The sequence below is a fragment of the Pseudochaenichthys georgianus genome, chromosome 13, assembly GCF_902827115.2.
Source record: "Pseudochaenichthys georgianus chromosome 13, fPseGeo1.2, whole genome shotgun sequence".
Lineage (NCBI taxonomy): Eukaryota > Metazoa > Chordata > Actinopteri > Perciformes > Channichthyidae > Pseudochaenichthys > Pseudochaenichthys georgianus.
Window position 1 is genome coordinate 15,497,132 of NC_047515.1, and position 20,288 is coordinate 15,517,419.

The 20,288-nt window shown below is 42.7% G+C and overlaps 2 protein-coding genes across 3 annotated transcripts in view; one reads left to right on the plus strand and one right to left on the minus strand.

Annotated features, from left to right (window-relative positions):
• Window positions 1-12,742: 12,742 nt before the first annotated feature.
• Window positions 12,743-15,500, plus strand: stoml3a (stomatin (EPB72)-like 3a). Its single transcript, XM_034096849.1, has 7 exons — window positions 12,743-12,788; window positions 13,486-13,589; window positions 13,964-14,036; window positions 14,171-14,253; window positions 14,410-14,613; window positions 15,094-15,228; window positions 15,312-15,500. Exons 1-7 carry the CDS (start codon window positions 12,743-12,745, stop codon window positions 15,498-15,500), a joined length of 834 nt encoding a protein of 277 aa, XP_033952740.1.
• A 2,036-nt stretch (window positions 15,501-17,536) lies between these two features.
• Window positions 17,537-20,288, minus strand: part of mtus2b (microtubule associated tumor suppressor candidate 2b) — a 37,836-nt gene continuing 35,084 nt past the window's right edge. Inside the window, exons 10-15 of one of the 2 annotated variants that reach the window (XM_034096842.1) lie at window positions 20,152-20,257; window positions 19,992-20,065; window positions 19,810-19,908; window positions 19,555-19,674; window positions 18,964-19,061; window positions 17,537-18,042 (exon numbers count right to left, since the gene is read on the minus strand). In XM_034096842.1, coding sequence (XP_033952733.1) covers window positions 17,835-18,042; window positions 18,964-19,061; window positions 19,555-19,674; window positions 19,810-19,908; window positions 19,992-20,065; window positions 20,152-20,257 — 705 coding nt within the window. In that variant the 3' untranslated portion in view covers window positions 17,537-17,834. Of the gene's footprint in view, window positions 18,043-18,963; window positions 19,065-19,554; window positions 19,675-19,809; window positions 19,909-19,991; window positions 20,066-20,151; window positions 20,258-20,288 lie in introns of both variants that reach the window. The other variant, XM_034096841.1, reaches the window with a different exon arrangement.

Genomic DNA, 20,288 nt, shown 5'->3' on the forward strand with positions numbered 1-20,288 from the left:
GTTCCCCCACAGCAGCAGACGCACATTCATGACGTCCGCTGGCGTATCATAAACACGTCGGATAGTGAAAGTGCATTCGGATTCTCTAAAGTACCGCAGTCTCTTCTCCTAAGTCCTTTTGAATTCTCCTGTCCACTATCCCTTAACCCCGTGACGTTTCACTCAGAGGTCAAGGAATAGACGATAGGGTTAGAACTTAGGAGCTGATCTTTGGACTATTCGACTGCAGCCCTGGACTCATCATAAAGCCTACTGCAGTGTGTAACTGTCATGTGATGAAGTATCATGTGGTGGTCCTTTAAAGACACCTCACTGAGAAATGATGGTAACCAGCCAACCCAGTCTCATGGCATTTCGTGTTCACCAACACGATTTTTAATCTATTGATTCGTGTTCACCAACACGATTTTCCCTTTTTTTTCGTGTTGCACAGCACGATTTTAAAAGCAATGTATTTCTACTGGTAATGTGTTTCGTGCCTGCAGGCTGCAGCATGTCTTTTTCTCCGGTCGGGTCGTGGAAGACCGGAAGCTGTGTGGTTCATAAAAACATGTTCTTACTCAATATCAAGCCACAGTTATTGCTTTTATTTTAAATCGTATAATTTCGGACTTTTGTTGCCGTCTGTGAGGAAAATAAATGGGGCTCAGAGCCTCAGAATACTGAAATCTGTATTTTTTAAATCTTTTTTTCCTTCTAATTTGTTATTCTTTTCAAAATAACACACTGTTATTTACTCACCAATAACACACAATTATCCTTGCTTTTATTTATTGGTTTAATTCCATAATCTCTGGCTTTTTTGGCGTCCATCAGGAACTGAATTTCAAAATAAAAATAACCGGAAACAGACGTAGGCATTTCGAGCGATTACCCAAGATCCTCAGCTATGGTTTTAAGCTCGCTGATTGGATGTTTTAGCCGCAATGCATGCTGGGATTTGGTGTTTATATGATATGAAATCCGGAAAACATTTTAAAAGAATAAAATAATAATTAATTCCGAGTGCTCTTGATTTTCTCTTTGAAAGTCATCACATAACGGCATTGTAATACACGGTTCGGCTGCATTACATATTACAGATCTGCCGTAGTTCTTTATTTATAGAGCCCTGATGAGAAGACCTTTGGAAAAACTGGAAGAAATGCCGCCGAAACTGAATACTTGACGTGGATCATAAATATATCAACAATTAAACAACATCTTCAATTTCTCTTCACACAATACGTCTCCTTGCTGTATCAACACTAATTCGGCTGACTTTTACATTTGATCTAATTCGTAGATAGGCTATATTTACACCATAACGGTGCACAGCTGATATAAAAGGGCTGTAGTTTTTAAAGATATTACTGATTTTCTTTGAATGTAAGAATGTAAATACTGAGTCTGAAATAGTATAGCAATATGCTGTAAAATTATGTGAAAGCATGCATAAAACTACACATCTTCAGATGTTGTACATACATAAGTGTCCTACACCAATAATACAAAGTTATTATGGCTGTGTGTACCTTGTGTGCACCTCCTAGTGGTTAAAGCACGTTATTGAATTATTGTTTTTATGTGTTATATTTGATTAAAAAAATATTAAGAGTACATACTTTCATGGGGGAAAGTATAAATATAGAAATATAGAATATAAAAAATCAAGAAGATACTATAAGTGATCTCTACAATAAAACAGTTTAGTGCAGGATGTACAAAGATATTAATAGGAGGAGGTGCAAAACAGAAACACGAATTAACCTTTATTTAAACATTAAATAACAGATTAAGGTCTTCTTTTAAATAAGAAAAAAACTTTGGGGGTATCTATCTACAGATAAATATTAAGCCTGACAAAGTACTTAACGTCTAATATATTGCTTTCCTGCAATGTATGTTGAAGCACTTATTTTAACTGATATTACACATATTAATTATACTCTTATGTATGTAGATAGAATAAGAAATGTGCAGAATATGACAGTTTAATGGTGGAGGTACACACATATTGATAGATGTCTTGTAATGCACTGTTGAGGAACCTGTGACCCAAGTTGTTCATTCATTGCATAACTACACTGTAGTTGTGTATATGATAAGTCAATGAACCTTTGAAAATCTTGAAAGGAATGTGCAAAATAGCCATAATATACAGTCTTTAATTAACTATTAGTAGAGAATAACGAGTAATGAATATACTTTATTACTCGTTTCCATTCATGTCAATTGCAGATACATGTTTAGTCTTCTCAAGCACCAACTATCAAATATCTCTCCTGATTGTTGGCACTTGACAATCACCTTACCTGAATTTTACTCAGGTGTAACTAAAGTATGATTTAAGGGTTGTTTATATTTCACATCATTAATCAGAATCTGCAAAGTAACTCAAATAAATGCAGTGGAGTAAAAATACCAGGTTAACCTCTGAATTGTCGTGGAGTAGAATTACAAAGTAACAATGAGCTGTCATGTGGGTATATATTAATGCTGCGCATTATGGACACAAGCGATTTTCACCCATTTATTACGTATATGTTTTACCTTTGATAACACCAATGTGTTTAATACTGGCAACTTCTAATTGTGGGAAAAACGAAAACGTTCAGTAGAGACGTCCCATAGAACATTTTCCGAAACACAATAGCCAGCATGTGTAGTTCTCGGGGGGCGTTCGATTCCAGTTTTGGATAGTCTGGCGTGGTTTCGTTCCATTTCACACAGCTGTTTGACGCTCTCCGTAACCTTACGGGGACTGTAGTCCTAAACGATAGCTGGGGATTGTGGATAGTGTAGTGTCTTCGGCCATCCTAAACTCAGAAATGTTGACAATCGCAATGATGCTCGAAATGTCCCTTATAGGCCATGTCTGTTTCCGGTTATTGTTATTTTGAAATTCAGTTCCTGACGGACGCCAAAAAAGCCCGAGATTATGGAATTAAACCAATAAATAAAAGCAAGGATAATTGTGTGTTATTGGTGAGAAAATAACAGTGTGTTATTTTTAAAAGAATAACAAATTAGAAGGGAACAAATATTTAAAAATACAGATTTCAGTATTCTGAGGCTCTGAGCCCCATTTATTTTCCTGACAGACGGCAACAAAAGTCCGAAATTATATGATTTAAAATAAAAGCAATAACTGTGGCTTGATATTGAGTAAGAACATGTTTTTATGAACCACACAGCTTCCGGTCTCCCACGACCCGACCGGAGAAAAATACGTGCTGCAGGCAAGAAACACATTACCAGTAGAAATACATTGCTTTTAAAATCGTGCTGTGCAACACGAAAAAAAGGGGGAAATCGTGTTGGTGAACACGAATCAATAGATTACAAATCGTGTTGGTGAACACGAAATGCCATGAGACTGGGTTGAACCAGCAGCTCACATGTCAGTTGTTATGTCTCCACAACTCCATTAGTACAGTACAGCTTTACATCAGAGAAATAAGTTATTTTGTCTGGCTGTTTAACATCCTTTATTTAAATATAGACATTATGGAAGGAGGGGCTCCAATGTTCTGCTTCCTTTTCTGGGGAAGCTCTGCAGCAGCAACAGCAGCAGGGTGTCAGCGCTTTTGGGTTAAAGTTGGCACCTGGAGAAGGACAGCAACACATGAGAAAAAGTCAGGTTCCAGTAAACATCATTAACATACTTTTATAAACTCAAAAGAGGAGCATTTACATCAGATACTCTGCAGAGGATTGCTTTGTCAAAATAAAAGGATCTTAAGGAGTGCATTGAGAACAATTAGAAAAATGTAATGTGTCACCTGGTCATCTCTGCAGCCTGGACACCGTCTGGAGGCTGCTGGTGGATGTGGTCGCTGTTGAAGGCTGAAACTGGAATAAAGACTTTTGGACTGAGGCTGCCGTTACTGATTAAAAACAAAATAATTCATCAAATATGTGACATCTTAAGAATAATGTCATACAGTACAGATATCCTTCACCTTAAACAACAATACTTAAACTTACACCACGAAAAGGAAACTCAACAAAACATAAACTACATTATTTAAACCTTAAAGGGGACCTATCATGAAAAATGCACTTTTTGATGTCTTTTATACATAAATATGTGTCCCCAAATCTCTAACAACGGGGGGTACAACGGAGCTGATATAGATTTGCGTCCGATATGACGTAATATCGGAAATGTGGACCCACGGCGCTATCAGAAACTAAGCTATCAGAAACAATGCCCAACGTTTTTTTTGGACGTAATATGGTCTTTGTTTACATTAGCAAGCATCACTAACACTCAGAGCTAACCTGTACTGGAGATAGTATCTATAAAAAGCAGAAAATAAAAAAGGAACTCACCTTGTGGTAAACCTGCAAGAGAGAAAGCATTTGAGCTCCATACTGTTTCAGAAATAATGTGGTTTGGAACATGATATGGCGTTTAACACTAGAACCGCCAGAGGTCGCTGTATACCTATATCCGCCAACGGGTAAAGTTTACCCGCTATTGATTTCCAATGGTACAATGTACCATACAGAACGGTGAGTTTTGATCGCACAGGGATGACATGTATACCAATATAATCTGTGGACTCTCAGTTTTTCATATTATATGTGACCCGCTCTATCGAAATCAGTCGGAAGTCGCAACGGCTCATTTCAGAATAAACGTGGATTTACGTAAAAAAACTATTTGTTCAGGGTTCGGGTGTTTTGTTTGATTTTAAACAAACAAAGTCTTGGCTTTCAGAATATGAAACTTTTATTTCCAAAATCACACGATAAATACATTTTTGAAGCTTGTAAAGGTACGAAGACAGGCACCTCTCACTCGCACCCTGCTCTTCCAGCAGCGCCGTCCCCCCTCCCTCCGGCTGAAATTATGAACGTAAGAGTATAGTAATCATAGATAACACGGCAGGGTCCGTTACAGTTTGTTTTCATCTGATTTAAATTAAACAAAGTCTTGGCTTTCAGAATATTAAACTTGTTTCGGCAAATTCAGATGATAAATATAACTTTGAAGCTTGTAACGGCATAAATACAAACGGAGAACGGAGTAATTTAACATCACAGCAGGCATAACAACAGCCGGTGTTTCTTGTGAGGGTTTTCTCTGGGAAACAAACACAATACACACAAACGCAAAAATACACAAACACACACCTATACACACACACACACACACACACACACACACACACACACACACACACACACACACACACACACACACACACACACACACACACACACACACACACACACACACACACACACACACACCACACACACACACACACACACACACACACACACACACACACACTCGCGAGCTTCCACTCCAAACGAAAATATCTTCCCTCCGTAGTATTTTGATCATTTTGATCGCGAAATCAATAGCGCGAGGAGCGCTGCATTTCTATGAGGTAAATATTACCCGCTGGCGGAAATAGGTATAAATATCAATTTTTTTGGCGATTTTTTCAATCTGACTTCATATTGACAATTTTTAACAACACAGGGTGTTACATAACACACTTTCAGGAAAAGTCACGGACTGGGAGACGTTAATACTTTATTGAAAAAAAGTTACATACAATAAAAAAACAGCTGCGGGTAAAATTTACGCGTTGGCGGTTCTAGTGTTAATCACGGCAGCATTTAGCTGTATCTCGTCAAATTCTGAGCAGGCACAAGCTCCCCTTTTCTTTCAAGCTAAGGACCCAAAATCAGCGTTTCTCTAACAGGGCTGAAATAGAGGGATATGAGGGATGTCTAAAATGCATGATCTGTTTGGTATTATGAGCAAAACACATCATAGACATGTTTTTTTATATATTTGTATATATCTGAGAACCATAATATATGCCTAAAAATAGCATGATAGGAGACCTTTAAAACTATAGGTTACTTACGTAACCCCAGGACTCGGAGTAACATGAAGTGAGATGTCTCACTATGGGATGCGCCTCAACGCGTATGCAAACAGAAGCATCAATCTCAATACACCAATCCTGATTGGCTGGTGATCTTGACGTCTACGTCAAGGAATCCACCCACCCTTTAAGTAGCTTGCGCTACGACGTAGCGTCATTCAAAGTAAGCACCTCTTCTCGCTTCGCCTTAGCAAGAAGGGCCGTCTGGTGAGACATCTCAATTCATGTTACTCTGAGACTGGGGTTACGTAAGTAACCTATAGTTCTCATTCATAACACTCCGTTCGATGTCTCACTATGGGATATTGAAACTCCCGTATTGCTAGACATGCTTATCTCGAAAATCACCAAAAACAACCAGAACTTAACAGGTAGAACCCTGTCTCAACACGGGGCCCAGCACTGCGCGGGCCACACTTGGAGCAGAGACATCTAGCCTCTAAAAGCAGACAAAAGTGAGTGGTGAGGACCAGCTCGCTGCTGCACACATGTCTTGGATGGTGTGATGCCCCTGTGGGTCCATCAGTAGAGAGGGTGTGGCTGTTCTGTCTGTGCTGCATTGGCTCCAGTGATTGCATTGATTACAGTAACTCAGGGCACCTGGGTCTGGTGTTCTGCAGCTATTTGAAGCCTCTCTGCTCCTCTCTGTTCTCGCTCTGCTTTCCCCTGCAGACACCTGGGTTTTGGTTGAGTATGAAGTACGGGTTTTCTCAGTTGCTCCACTTTGTTGCACTCTATGAATCTGGCTAATTTGAATGACTTTCTTTAATAAACATATTTTTCTACCCGTTGACATGTTGTGTCTCCTTTTTGTTGTGGCCTTTTGAGCCAGGTCGCAACAGATGGAAACACCCTTGAACAAAGCCCAGGATGTAGCCAGTCCACGAGTAGAATGAGCACGCAGGCCCGTTGGTGCCTGCAAACCCTGACTCGTATAAGCCAGAGCAATCGCTTCCACAATCCAGTGGGAGAGCCGTTGCCTGGTAACGGGCTTGCCCTTATGAGGGTTAGCCCAGGATACAAAGAGTTGGTCATTGCATCGAAACTCTTTTGACCTGTCCATATAGGTGCGTAAAGCACGGACTGGGCACAGCAAATTCGCTGTTTCTCAGAGGAACACAGTGGTGGAGGAAATGCCTCAATGTCAATGGGGGTACATGAGCCAACCACCTTAGGTACAAAGGCAGGGTTGGGCTTCAGCAACACTCTCGTTTGCCCCGGGGCAAACTGAGTGCATGAAGGATGTACAGAGAGCGCATGAATGTCACTGACTCGCTTGGCAGATGCCAGAGCCAGTAACAGCACTGTCTTCAGTGACAGGTGTTTCATGTCAGCTTCTTCCAGGGGTTCAAATGGAGGTCGAGTGAGCCCATCTAAAACCACTGCCAAGTCCCATAAGGGCACCAGTGACGTGGAAAAAGGGAGGAGCCTGCGAGCCCCTTTCATAAAACGGCAGACCAAGGGATTTTGGCTAGCCGTCTTTCCATCAAAGCCCACATGGCATGCAGCAATAGCAGCCAGGTACACTTTGATCGTAGAGAAAGCTCTGTGTTTATCAATCAGGTCCTGTAGAAATGATAGAATCACCCCGACAGGACATTGAAAAGAGATGTGTCCTTTTTGAAGGCACCACTCCTCAAACACCCTCCACTTACAGTCATAGAGGGTCCTGGTGGAGGAAGCTCTTGCACTCTGAATAGTGTTTATCACCTTCTGAGGGAGTCCCACTGTATTCAGGTTATACCACTCACGGGCCAGGCCCATAGTGCCAAGCGCTCTGGGTTTGGGTGAAAAATCGTCCCCCCCGCCTGAGACAGTATGTCCCTGCATAGCAGGAGCTGCCACGGCTGCCCGCACAGCAGCTGACATATCTCCGCCATCCAGTACATTTCAGGCCAGTGTGGAGCTATTAGGATCAGTGTGTCGCGTTGTTCCCTCACTCTGGCCAGAGTTGGGGGTATCAGAGCCAGGGGTGGGAACGCGTACAGAAGGACCGGAGGCCAAGCGTGTGCGAGCGCGTCCACGCCTAACGGTGCGTTTAAATCGCGCATTGAAAAGAACAGCTGACATTGAGCATTTTCTTTTGATGCGAACAGATCCACCGTGGCCCGGCCGTAACGCACCCACAGCTGACTCACAATTATTGGATGTAGAGTCCAGTCTGCATATAGTGGTGCACCTCTGGACAGCAGATCCTCCCCGAGGTTCATCACTCCTGGTACGTGCGTCCCTCTCAGAGAGAGGAGACGTCCGCAGCTCTATAAGATCAGTTTGCGTGCCAGCATGTGTAACTGGAGAGAACGCAAACCCCCTTGGCGGTTTATATACAATATTGTGGTCGTGTTGTCTGTCCTCACGAGGACATGATGTCCTCTGAGAAAAGGCAGAAAGCGTTTCAGGGTGAGGAACACCGCTAAAAGCTCCAGATAATTTATGTGTGACCGTTGGAGGTCTCTGCTCCAGAGACCCCTCACAGGTCGACCTTCGTATATACCCCCCCAGCCCGTCAGACATGCATCTGTGGTGACCACCTTCCACGATAGGACAGCACCCATAGGCACGCCCCATACTAGAAAAGTCGGGTGCAGCCAGTGGCGCAGTGCCATTACACATTTCATAGTGACCATAACTCTCCGAGCGCCATGACGCGCGGGGTCCAGTCTGAGGGCAGCTACCCAGCGCTGAAACTCCCTCATGTGTAAGCGTCCCAGTCGTACCACCAGAATGGCTGACGCCATGAGCCCGAGTAACCGCAGACATGATCTGAAGAGAACATATTTGCGTGGCTGGAAATGAGCGAGGCAAGCCCTGAAGGCTTTCACTCTCTCTGCTGACAGGCGGGCTGTAAAGGGCACCGAATTCAGGCGTAGGCCCAGGAAGAGTACAGTCTGGGCTGGGCTCTTTTCTTTGTTTATTACGAAACCCAGGTCGAGCAGGTGTTTTACGAGGACATTCGTCTGTGTAATAGCCTCTTGCTCCGACTGTGCGAGAAGGAGCCAATCGTCCAGATAAGTTGCCAGGCGAATACCCTGTTGTCTTAACGGGGCTATCGCGGCTTCCGTACACCGTACAAACACTCGCGGGCTGAGAGACAGACCGGAGGGAAGTACTCTGTACTTGTAACAGACACCCTGAAAGGCCAATCTCAGATATTTCCTGTGTGGATAATATACAGGGATGTGGAAATACGCGTCTTTCAGGTCGACTGATGTTAACCAATCGTTTTGGCGCACGAGACGCAACAGAGATGTGTGAGTGAGCATTCTGAATTTGTATCTTTTGAGATATTTGTTCAGAGCCCTCAAATCTAGTATAGGCCGAATCCCGTTCCCTCCCCGTTTGGGAACGAGGAAACACTTGGAATAAAAGCCGCTCTGACTCTGTTCGGAGGGTATTATAGATATAGCCTTCTTGTCTAGTAGCGAGAGGATCTCTTGCTCTAGAATATGGGCCGACCCTCCCCGGGCTTGCGAATGCAGAATGCCCGAAAAGTGAGGGGGGGTGACAGGGAATTGGAGTCTGTAACCCCGTGTTATTGTCTTGAAAACCCAAGCAGAATCTGTGAGCATCCTCCACTTTTCGCTTCTTAAAGCGAGTGGAGATGTCACATCCCTGTCGTCTGCCCTCTGTGTCTTTATTTGTTGTGTTATGGGGCCCTCTAGTGTCTGAACACGATGGTACCCCGGGTTGACAACCCCGGTCGACACTGCGCATGCGCGTGGCGGTGATGCCTTCACAGCCCCGTCCATCGTCCGCCTTCTGAGAGAGGTAGCAGCCACTCTTAGAAGGGGGGTAGACGTCAGACTGTTTATTGTTTTTATTGTCTTTCTTTTAATTTTTATTGACTGCGCCCTTGGCTTTAAGCCTGGAAACGACAGTGGAAAATGATTTATTAAAAGACAATATTGATGACATGTGTTTGTGTGACTTAAACGAGCAGCGGAGCTTGCTGTCGTTGATGTTAAGTCCATTTCCCTCATGGCGCGAACTTGAGGATGACGTTCTGACATCACTCGATGCGGTGGGAAGATGGGGGCATGGTTGCACCCTGGAAACACATGAGCATCTAACACTGGAACGTGCTCTGGAGCTGGGGAACAGGGAACCTCCAGCTCTTTTATCGAGGAGAGGAGAGGAGGCTGTCAGGCCGCCCTCTTCTTTTTCTTCGTCTGGTGGCTGAAAGTCTGGGCCGGCTGTGCCTGAGCGGCTGCTGCCGGAACCGGAGACTTTCTTGGCCAGCCCGTCCTCGCCTCGTGTCTGGGCTGGAGACCCGGGGCGGGCTGTGGCCTCTGCTGTTTCGGGATCTTGAAACGGGCAGGACGTGAGGCAGCCTGAGCGAAGGACTGCCGCGGGGCCGTTGAAGGCGGCGGCTGGACCCTTCGGGGAAGACAAAGCTGGAGAGCCTCATCCTCCTTCTTTTTGGACTCACACCGCTGCTGCATCGAAGCTAGAGCGGAGCCAAATATGCCCTCGGGAACAATAGGCATGTCCAAGACGTCCTCTTTTTCCCGGTCTGGAAGGTTCGTCAGGGTAAGCCACCTGGCTCTCTCCTGTACCACCATTATCCCCAGTGCTTTGCCCGTGGCTTGGACTGCACAGCGCTGCACACGGAGACAAATGTCCGTGATCGCTGCGATTTCGTCCCACACGGCAGGTTTGACCGACCTGTGCTCGCAGAGCTCCGCCTGGTAGGCGGTCAGCAGCGTGGAGACGTTGAGCGCCCTGGCGGACAAAGCTGCGGCTTTATAGACTTGTTTGGTCATTGCCTACTGGAAGCGGTCTGCCTTTGCCGGTAGCGTGGGGTTCCTGCTTGGTGCCGAAGCCAGCCGCGGTTGGAGGTGGGCTGCCACCAGCGGCTCCATGGGCGGCATGCGGAGCAGGCCGAGCTTCTCCATGCCGTCACAGTCCAAAGAGGAGGCACCCTGGATTGGGGCCTAGTTGCTGAAAGGGCGGTCGCTCCACGAGACCGACACCTCGTCCAGCATCTCTGGAAAGACTGGGAGAAGCTGCTTCCTCATCCTCGCTGCTTGGGGCAAGTTCTTCCCCTCATAGCGAGATCTGGAGGTCTCCTTGGCCACTTCAGGCCAGGGGATGTCCAGCCTGGACGCAGCCCGTTGGCACACGGCCTGCTAGTCTATACTGAGGCAGGGCGAAGCTGGTGTGCTTTCGCCCGGGGGAGCGGACATCGCCTCCGGCTTGGCAGCCTGGGCAGATGAAACGAAGATGTCATCTTCGTGCTCATCCGAGTCGGATAAGAGGAACTCAGAGGCATCCTCTTCATCCTCCTCCATAATCCAGCTGTAGGACATCCTCCGCGGGTGGAATCACAGTGAGGTCTAGCTGGGAGCCCCAGCTTGACACGGCGCAGGGCTCCGATTCCGCGGCTACCGCCGTTGTTGAGCCCCAGCCTGACACAGCGCGGGGCTCAATCTCCGCGGCGGTCGCCACCATGTCCCGATTGCCGGCCGGCGAATCAACGGACATGAAGGGGTCCTGTCCCGACAGGCTAGCTTGGCGCGCTAGCCGTCGGCGGAGGCTCTTGATGGTGAAGCGTGCACAATGCCCGCACGAACCGGGGGTATCGATAGCTTCCTGGGCGTGTTCCAGCCCAAGGCAGGACGAGCAGACCTGGTGTGAGTCCGTGCTCGAGATCTTAAACCCGCAGCCGCAGAGCCGAGCCTCCGAGCCTCCGAGCCTCCGAGCCTCCGAGCCTCCGACTCCTCTGGTGTGAGGGAGAGAAGGGTCCATCCTCGTTTGCCGGGGTGTCGGCGCGGAGGACCAAGCTAGTAACAGGTATGTTACAGAGAAAAGAAATCCAACCTTATCGTTATTCCGAAAGGAAAAAACGAGGGGGTAGATTTTTTTCCCAAAAAATATTAACTGGTGTGTTAATATCTTTCTTATCTCCGTCTCCTCTGGTGTGAGGGAGAGAAGAGTCCGTCCTCGCTCGCCGTGGTGTCGGCGCGGAGGGATAAACTAGCAACAGGTATGTTACTGTTTGAAGTCAAATTCAAACCTTACCGTTATTCCGAAAGAAAAAATGGCGGGGCAGATTACAATATTAACTGGTGTGTTAATATTTGTTCAATTCTTCTGCAAAGCAAAAAAGTAACTGGCAAGCGCCCGTCGACCGAATGTTAGCTTGGGTTCAGTCTGTGGACCGTTAAGCTAGCCCGGCTACTGATATTCGAGATGTGCTCTGAAGCGAGAAGAGGTGTTTGAATGACGCTGCGTCGTAGCGCAAGCTACTTAAAGGGTGGGTGGATTCCCTGACGTAGATGTCAAGATCACCAGCCAATCAGGATTGGCGTAATGAGATTGATGCTTCTGTTTGCATACGCGTTGAGGCGCATCCCATAGTGAGACATTGAACGGAGTGTTATGAATGAGAACTACAAAACGTAAATAAATAACAAAACCATGAGAAAGTAGGAGAGCATGATCACATCTCCTTGTGCCTGTACATGCGCTCATGTTTCACGACTTCGATGCTACTTATTGTTTATTCATAAGCTGCACTCAACAGGTGTCCGACTCAGACTAGGCGTGAAGGTTAGAGTATAATGGAAGAGCACAGGAGCTAAACTTTGAACTTTCAAACACAGGAGCCATAGACTGGTTTGGCTCTGTGGTTCATGTTACCAGTTGGCACTACAAGGTGAGTCCAAGAGTCACACACCAAGTAGGTGGTATGAGTTTACGTGTGTGTCAGATGATGAGGGGAGGGGCCAGGCCACACCCAGCAGGGAGAACAAACAGGTAAACAGGCGCTGCGCTGTTTCACTTGATCCATCACTCCGACAACAAACTCACTAATGACCTCAACAACGTCCAGCACAGCGGAGATGGTTACACAGGGTAAACTTCAGATTGCTGTGGAGAATGTGGAAGGTAAATACTTTTTATTATCCATCAAAAAAAAAATGAGTCTGTGACTGTCATTAAATGAGGATTAAAATGCCAGGGATAGCATATTGTGCTGTATAGGGATCAAGGAGGGATGTCACTGTTTATTAGATAATCAGAGATGACACAATTCTTTGGCACAAAACTAACTTCAATTGTTTAGAAAGCGTTTAATTAAGTTAAATTCCATTTCCCATTATTATTCCAAGTCTTTGTTTGTATTGGTGTTTCTATATTTTGTCTTTTTGCACACATTTGCAAAATGTTGATGTTGAATGCAATTGAATTGTTTTGCATCTACTGTTTTTTCTTTTTAATTAATAAATTATATATCAAGAAGAATATAATCATGATACTATAGATTATTAAAATGAGTGTTTGTTGCAGCCCTATACTGACTGAAAAATCTACCCTCAGACTTTGAATGCTTCCTGTAATATCCCGTCTGTAACTAAATGAGACAACTACACCACAGTGTGATTATCAGGATGGTACATCAATAGTTCAGCAGCTTACCCTGTCACTCCGCTAGATAAGAAGTAACATGACTTCCGCTCAGATATTAATTACATTGTTAATGAAAAATGAGAAGGGTGGAAATGACAACAATACATGAGGAACCAAGGTGCCATGACAACTATGCAAAACACTTTTCCTCTCCTACTTTTTTCTCTCTGTACAGATAAAAACTCAAGAGGTTTGGGATGTTTCGGCTGGCTGTTGGTCCTCATATTCCTCCTCTTCGTTACAGCAACCTTCCCAATCACATTGTTCATGTGTGTTAAGGTATAGCATATTCTCAGTAATGTACACTAGTTTAGAAAATGTCAGTTGTGTAAAAAATGTTGGTAGGTCAGAAATCCTAAAGCTAATGCTTAGTTGATGACACAACTCTAGTAAATGTGTAATTTCAGAATATCCCTCCTCCATTTTTGTATACCAGACACTGAGGGCACCTAAATACATATACTAGCTAAGACAGGGTGACTGACTAACAGCATATTTTTTTTTTTTTTATTATTAATCAAATGTGAAGATGGTATGTGTTACTGTAGCTCGGGAGAAATCATGATTTGATAAGATATCAATTCTACCTTTACGCCAATGGTTTTTCCCTTTGTTATGTTCTCTATATGGATGGCTGTGTTTCTAACATACAGATAGTGAAGGAGTACGAGCGAGCCGTCATTTTCCGACTCGGACGGATCACAGACAGGAAACCTAAAGGGCCAGGTTTGTCACTACATGAATACACAATATGGGCAAAATGTTCTTAAAACATTCTTAAAAAATAGTTACCTTGCTATGATCTAATATACTTTATCTACAACCTTTACAAACTGAGCATGGTCTTTATTTCCTTCCAGGTCTGTTCTTTGTTCTACCCTGCACTGATACTTTTGTGAAGGTTGATCTGAGAACAGTGTCTTTTGACATCCCCCCACAAGAGGTACGTTGTTTTGTTCCACTCATGACCAAATGTGAGAATATCAGTTGTGTCTCTCCTGTATCACAGCTCCTCTCCATCATTAATGAAATCTGTCGACCATCTTCCTGTGTGATCAACTTAGTAGCCGCATCATAACTGCAGCTTTGCACCTCTCAGATCCTCACCAGAGACTCAGTGACAGTGTCCGTGGACGGTGTGGTGTACTTCCGCATACACTGCCCCATCTCCTCTGTGGCCAATGTGAGCAACGCACACTCATCCACACAGCTGCTGGCTCAGACCACCCTGAGGAATGTACTTGGGACCAAAAACCTGGCAGAACTGTTATCTGACAGAGAGGGCATATCACTCAGTATGCAGGTGAGGAGTGAGGATTTTACATAGTCACTCTAAAAAGATATCAAAGTAATGGTTGAAAGAAATGGAAAATAGTCATTTATGTTCTTGTGGCCCCTATATTAGGTAAAAGAGACAAAGTAGGCCATTTCAAGTATTTAAAAAAGATGCCATTAATGAAATCATAAAACATACTTAAAATATCATTAGGATATCAAAACATTTACAGTGGCATAAAGAACGTCGTAAAATATGTATTTAAAAACTGCTTATATAGTAAGTCAGAAAAAGGTTACAATTTGCCTTAAAAAAATCAGAGGATATTATTTCATAAAACAGATTTTGAAATAACAGATACATTAAATACAAACAATCAGTACAATAGTATGTTATTAAAAAAAGTTGATAAAAAAACATAACTAAAATAATTAAATAACTAATTTCTGGAGCTAGCAATATTTAGCAACGTGGGCCAAGTATTTATTATTCTTTATTCCTCTGCAGGGATCTCTGGATGATGCCACTGACGCGTGGGGTATTAAGGTGGAGCGAGTGGAGATCAAGGATGTGAAACTGCCCCAGCAGCTGCAGAGAGCCATGGCAGCCGAGGCAGAAGCCAGTCGGGAGGCCAGGGCCAAGGTCAACAGGCGGAAGATTTATTTTCAAATGTTCCTCTAACCGTGAAACATTTGTAGAACTAATCTTGTCTGTCTGCGTTTCAGATCATTTCTGCAGAGGGAGAGATGAACGCTTCCAGGGCTCTGAAAGAAGCCTCCCTGATAATCGCTGAGTCACCCTCTGGTCTCCAGCTGCGATACCTGCAGACCCTCAACACCATCGCAGCGGAGAGGAACTCCACCATCATCTTCCCTGTGCCCATAGATATGCTGCAGAACTTCATGAAGAAGTAATATTTATATCACTACTCTAGTTATTTTGACTGTTATAAGCTTTAGTGGTATCTCTTTCAGATACTGTACACTTCGTTATTACTTCCTATTGAAATGTTCCCTTTAAGATTGGCAAAATATAGAAAAGAACGTCATGCAATCAAAGATGTATCCACACTGGAAATAACTTTTAAACAAATGATGTTCTTATCGTGATTTAATACTTAAATACAAAGTGCAACATATACAGTGTAGACATACATTTCTCATCACTAAACACAATATTTTAACCAGCTAAGCTACAGTTGCGGTTCTGAAGGAGGTCAAATAAATAAATAAATAAATAAAACAAAAGCACAAGAAAAGTAAAACAAAGAACAATGCACAATGACCTTATAAAGACATGCTTTCATATAAACCAGAGCCTCAGTTTCTGATATACTGAATACAATCTTAACCGTAAACAATCAACAGAAGTACCCACATCCACGTGAAACACCAACTTTTCTATAAACTGTAAACAAAACCTCATATCTAGTGTCAAACAAACATTCAGTAAATGTGTAAAAGGTCATGTCCACGGGACACAGAGGCGATCAGTGCAATCGGAGAACCTGATGGAAGGCCATTTCCACTCCACAGAACATAGTAAAATTAATTCTATATCTGCCTTGCTGCTCATACATAACACAAGTCACCTGCAAACATATCACTGCATATTTCCACATGTTGGGGGCCTAGGGGATCTGATTTTTGTAGTATATTATAGTATTAAAGCAACATTTCTTCAATGTATTTGTACATATTTGCTGATTGCACTTTGTATAACATATTTATACATATTCTGTACATTCAAATCATATCATTCAATGGACTTCCTGCAAAACAGACATTTGAGCTTGGTGATTATGTAAACATGAGCAAAAATAAAAATGGGATTAATACCAACAGAAAAAGATATGGCAGTTTCTTCCCTTTGCTGATTAATTATTCTCCACAATACCTGAGATTATAATCTAAAATAATAAATGAGGTAACCGCTTGCAGTTTTCGAGGATTGTTCTAACTACTTTAGATACATTTGCTCCCTAGATAAATGTTGGTTTTTACCTCTCAATAGGGTTTTTGCCAATTTTGAAGGTTCAAAAAGAGACATTTTGTATAAATTAGATTTTCACTTTATACAGTATTTGTTCGCAAAAAAGTGTACAGCAACAGATAGAGCAACAATTCAAAAGGGAAATAAAAATAACTGTACAAATTCAACATGATGAACATATATTGGATATATGTGTTCAGGTCAATACTGTACATTTTGACAGCCATCAATTATAGACCACAATACAAGGTGGACTGCTGTGCTTAACGGCTTCCTCTTTGGTGGTATCTGCAGATCCTGCACTTGTGTGGGAAATCATTTTCTTTTCTTAACCTAACTGAAGCCAATCTCACATTCAAAAAAACGTGTATAACACCATGATATATTTTCTGTCTTCATTTGAATACATCCTGGTGAGTTTTATTAAGAATAAGAGGTTACTTGTGTTGCCGTCTACACATTTCCTGCCATATTGTCACACTCTAGGTGACCTTAAAATAAAATGCATAACTGGAAGACAGAACATGCTTTAGAGAGAGCAATACATTTACACGCTTCTACAAACTTATAGTCAATAGTATAGTTGGCAGTTCAATGGATTTACGAGTTGTAATCATACATTTCAGGGTCATCACTGATATCTAGTTTCTAGGAGAGAGAGAGATAAGGTAGGATTGGTAGTCATTCATACACTCCTGATATATGAAATATTTCAGAATGAAAATGTTAACATACCCCAGAGAAGAATCCACACTTTGAGAGTAACCAGGTAGTTCTGTGATTTTACTCAAAGTATTGCCTGTGCCTAGATAGAAGTTGCTGGTTGGAGAGAATGGACGGAGAAGGCGCTTCTTGTGTTTGTCCTTGCACTTGTGATGTTGGAAATGTCTTGTACATACATCATCCTGAGCGCTGGATGAGAAGGTGGTGATGTGGGGGGTGGGGGGGGGGGGCACGGTACTTTTATCCTGCTCTCTGAAGTCTAGAATGACTAAAATCCCCTGCAGTCCCACAGCACGTCTGTTCAGTCATTTGGAATAGAGAAAGAGGATTCCCTTCTGATCGTTTATACAATTCTTTAGGTCAGAGTTTAAAAATCCTCGGGGTTGACTTTGGAAATGCACCACACCTGTCATCATGTCCGTCCATCAACATACTGGTAAATCCTTTAAACATTCAGGAAGAGTTTTAAAAAATCATGGTTTCCGATGCCAGAAACAAGAAAGCGTTTGATACGATAGCCTCCCTGAAGGGTGTCATTGATGGTAGGAGTGAGGGCGGGCCGGAGAGCCTGGTCCAGAGAGGGGGCGATGGAGGGGGGAGGCGCTGGGGGACATGTGAGGGCTCAGTTCGCCTGTCTGAAGACGCCACAGCAGCTCCTCGTTGTTGCGACTCAGACGTTTCTTCTCGTTGCTCTCCTTCTCCACGTTCACCTGCAGGTGAGCATTATCCTCAGAGAGTTGCCTGAGGAAGAAAAGCGGTAGGAAAAGGTCAAAATACAAAAGACTAGCAATGCAATCCTTTCAAATGCAGGAGTCAGAACTTTCCAACTGCACGGTCACAGCTTTAACAGCTTTTCCCACTACTGTGTTTGTCTAAAAAGGTTCTCTCTCTGTGCACAGACTGTATAACCCTTGAGCACTATATTGTACATATACATATTTCTAAGTAACATTTGGAGAAGTTCAACAGTTTTTATGACAAGATGCTGAATTTTGGCAGCAGAATTAAAGATTTCTGTAACTAATGTGCCATCTTAAGTCCACCTACATTCACTTCTACAGGTTAGAACTAGTTTTAAACATGTGTGGGAATTAACTAAGTACATTCACTCAAGTACTGTACTTAAGTAGAATGTTGAGATACCTTTACTTTACTTGAGTATTTCCATTTTATGCTATTTTGTACTTTTACTCCACAACAACTCAGAGGTAAATATTTTACTTTTACTCCACTAAATGTATTGTGTACCTTTAGTTACTTCTCGGATTTGGATTAATAATGGGAAATATATTCAACACTTTAAAAATACTTTAGTTACACCTGGAGTAAATTCACAAGCTACCCTGCACTATACAAAGTAAAAGAAACGGCACCTTTACCAAATTTAATACACACATTAATGCATCAATAATTATAATCAAAAGATAAAATATAAACTATTCTGAAATGGAACAATATGCATAATGAGTATTTTTACTTTGGGTACCTTAAGTATATTTTGTTAATACTTTTGTATTTTTACTTGAGTTACATTTTGATTGCAGGACTTTTTACTTATAACAGAGTATTCCTACACTCTGGTACTTCTACTTTACTCAAGTACAAAATCTGAGTTCTTCTTCCACCTCTGGTTTTAAATATGCACTGGCATGCTTATCTGACCTGGACATGGCAAGGTTCTTGTCAATTCTCTCCTTCAGGTCCTCGTTCTGCTGCTGTAACACTTGTACTCTCTCCTCCAGGTACACATTCTTTTCAGCCTGCTCGAAAACACAGGAGAAAGGTGCAGCACATTAAATTCTTTAAATGAGGTATGACATTATATTTCAGGTGTAACATGATGAAATGACAATTCGAGACAGAGACATTTATATTTGGGTTTATAGTAGACTAACAGCCTATAGCAACAAATTATATTATATTATTATATTATATATATTATAATATCATTATATTGTATAGTAGGCCATACAATGTCATAGTGTAGTATGTCATAAAGAAAGTTACAAGTATATTATGTGATTCAATGTATTATAAAATGTTGTCATACAAAGTAATTGTATAGTATGTCTTTAAATATGGTACACTATATGGTATATAGTATAGTATGTCATACATACAAAAAAGTCATAGCAGAGTATGTCATGACGATGTTTTCCGTCATTTGATATCTTTATCTTAAACAACATTTGATGTGTTATTCATAACTACAGCTAAATCAAACAGAAGCTAGACATCACATTTGAAGCCTACTATTTTCTCCAGTTCTGAAATCTTTTGTTCCTGTTGATGGATTTGTTGATTCTTCATCTCCAGCACTTCTTTCAGACTCTTCAGGTCCTCATCAATATGTTTATACGGGGCCAACGCATCCTGACAACAGCAGACAACATGAGTCAAAACCAATACCAGTCTTAAAAACCACTTTACAACACCAGCAGCTCTTATTCAGCAAATGTGCTCAAAGCAGTCAGCACATGGTCCTGTACTGTTTAATGCAGCGGTTACCAATATCTGCTCATCGGTGCTCTTGCGTAGAGCTTCTTCAAATCGCTTAGCTCGATCTCTCAGGCTGCGATTCTGAAACGTCAGCGTGTCCACCTGATCCTGGTGACCAGACACAAATTAAAAGGTTAGTTACTATAAATAATGTATTTTCCCAAACGTTTTTTTTAGGGAGGCCTGTTTACCTGCAGTGACAGTCTGATCTTGTGAAAGTCTTCTTCTAAAGATTTGGTCTGCTGTTCATGGGCCATCTTCAGATCTGATTTAAGTAAAAAATATGATATTATTTCTTTCAGCAGTGTGATTCAGTAGAGGAGATCAACAGGGTTAAAACGTGGCGCTTACTCTTCACAGTCCTGGCATGCTCCTCCTGCAGAGTGGCAAGAGTGTCGTCGTGAGCCGTCTCCATCTCCATCAAGGAAGCCTCGTGATCTTCACTCATCTCCTCAATCTAGAGTAGGCACATGAGGAATTATCTTATT

Bases quoted from the DNA above. Each gene is read 5' to 3' on its own strand.
- stoml3a (XM_034096849.1), top strand. From the start codon at position 12,743: ATGGTTACACAGGGTAAACTTCAGATTGCTGTGGAGAATGTGGAAG. The intron at 14,254-14,409 runs GTACGTTGTTTT...TGCACCTCTCAG, and splicing joins TTGACATCCCCCCACAAGAG to ATCCTCACCAGAGACTCAGT. The intron at 14,614-15,093 runs GTGAGGAGTGAG...ATTCCTCTGCAG, and splicing joins GCATATCACTCAGTATGCAG to GGATCTCTGGATGATGCCAC.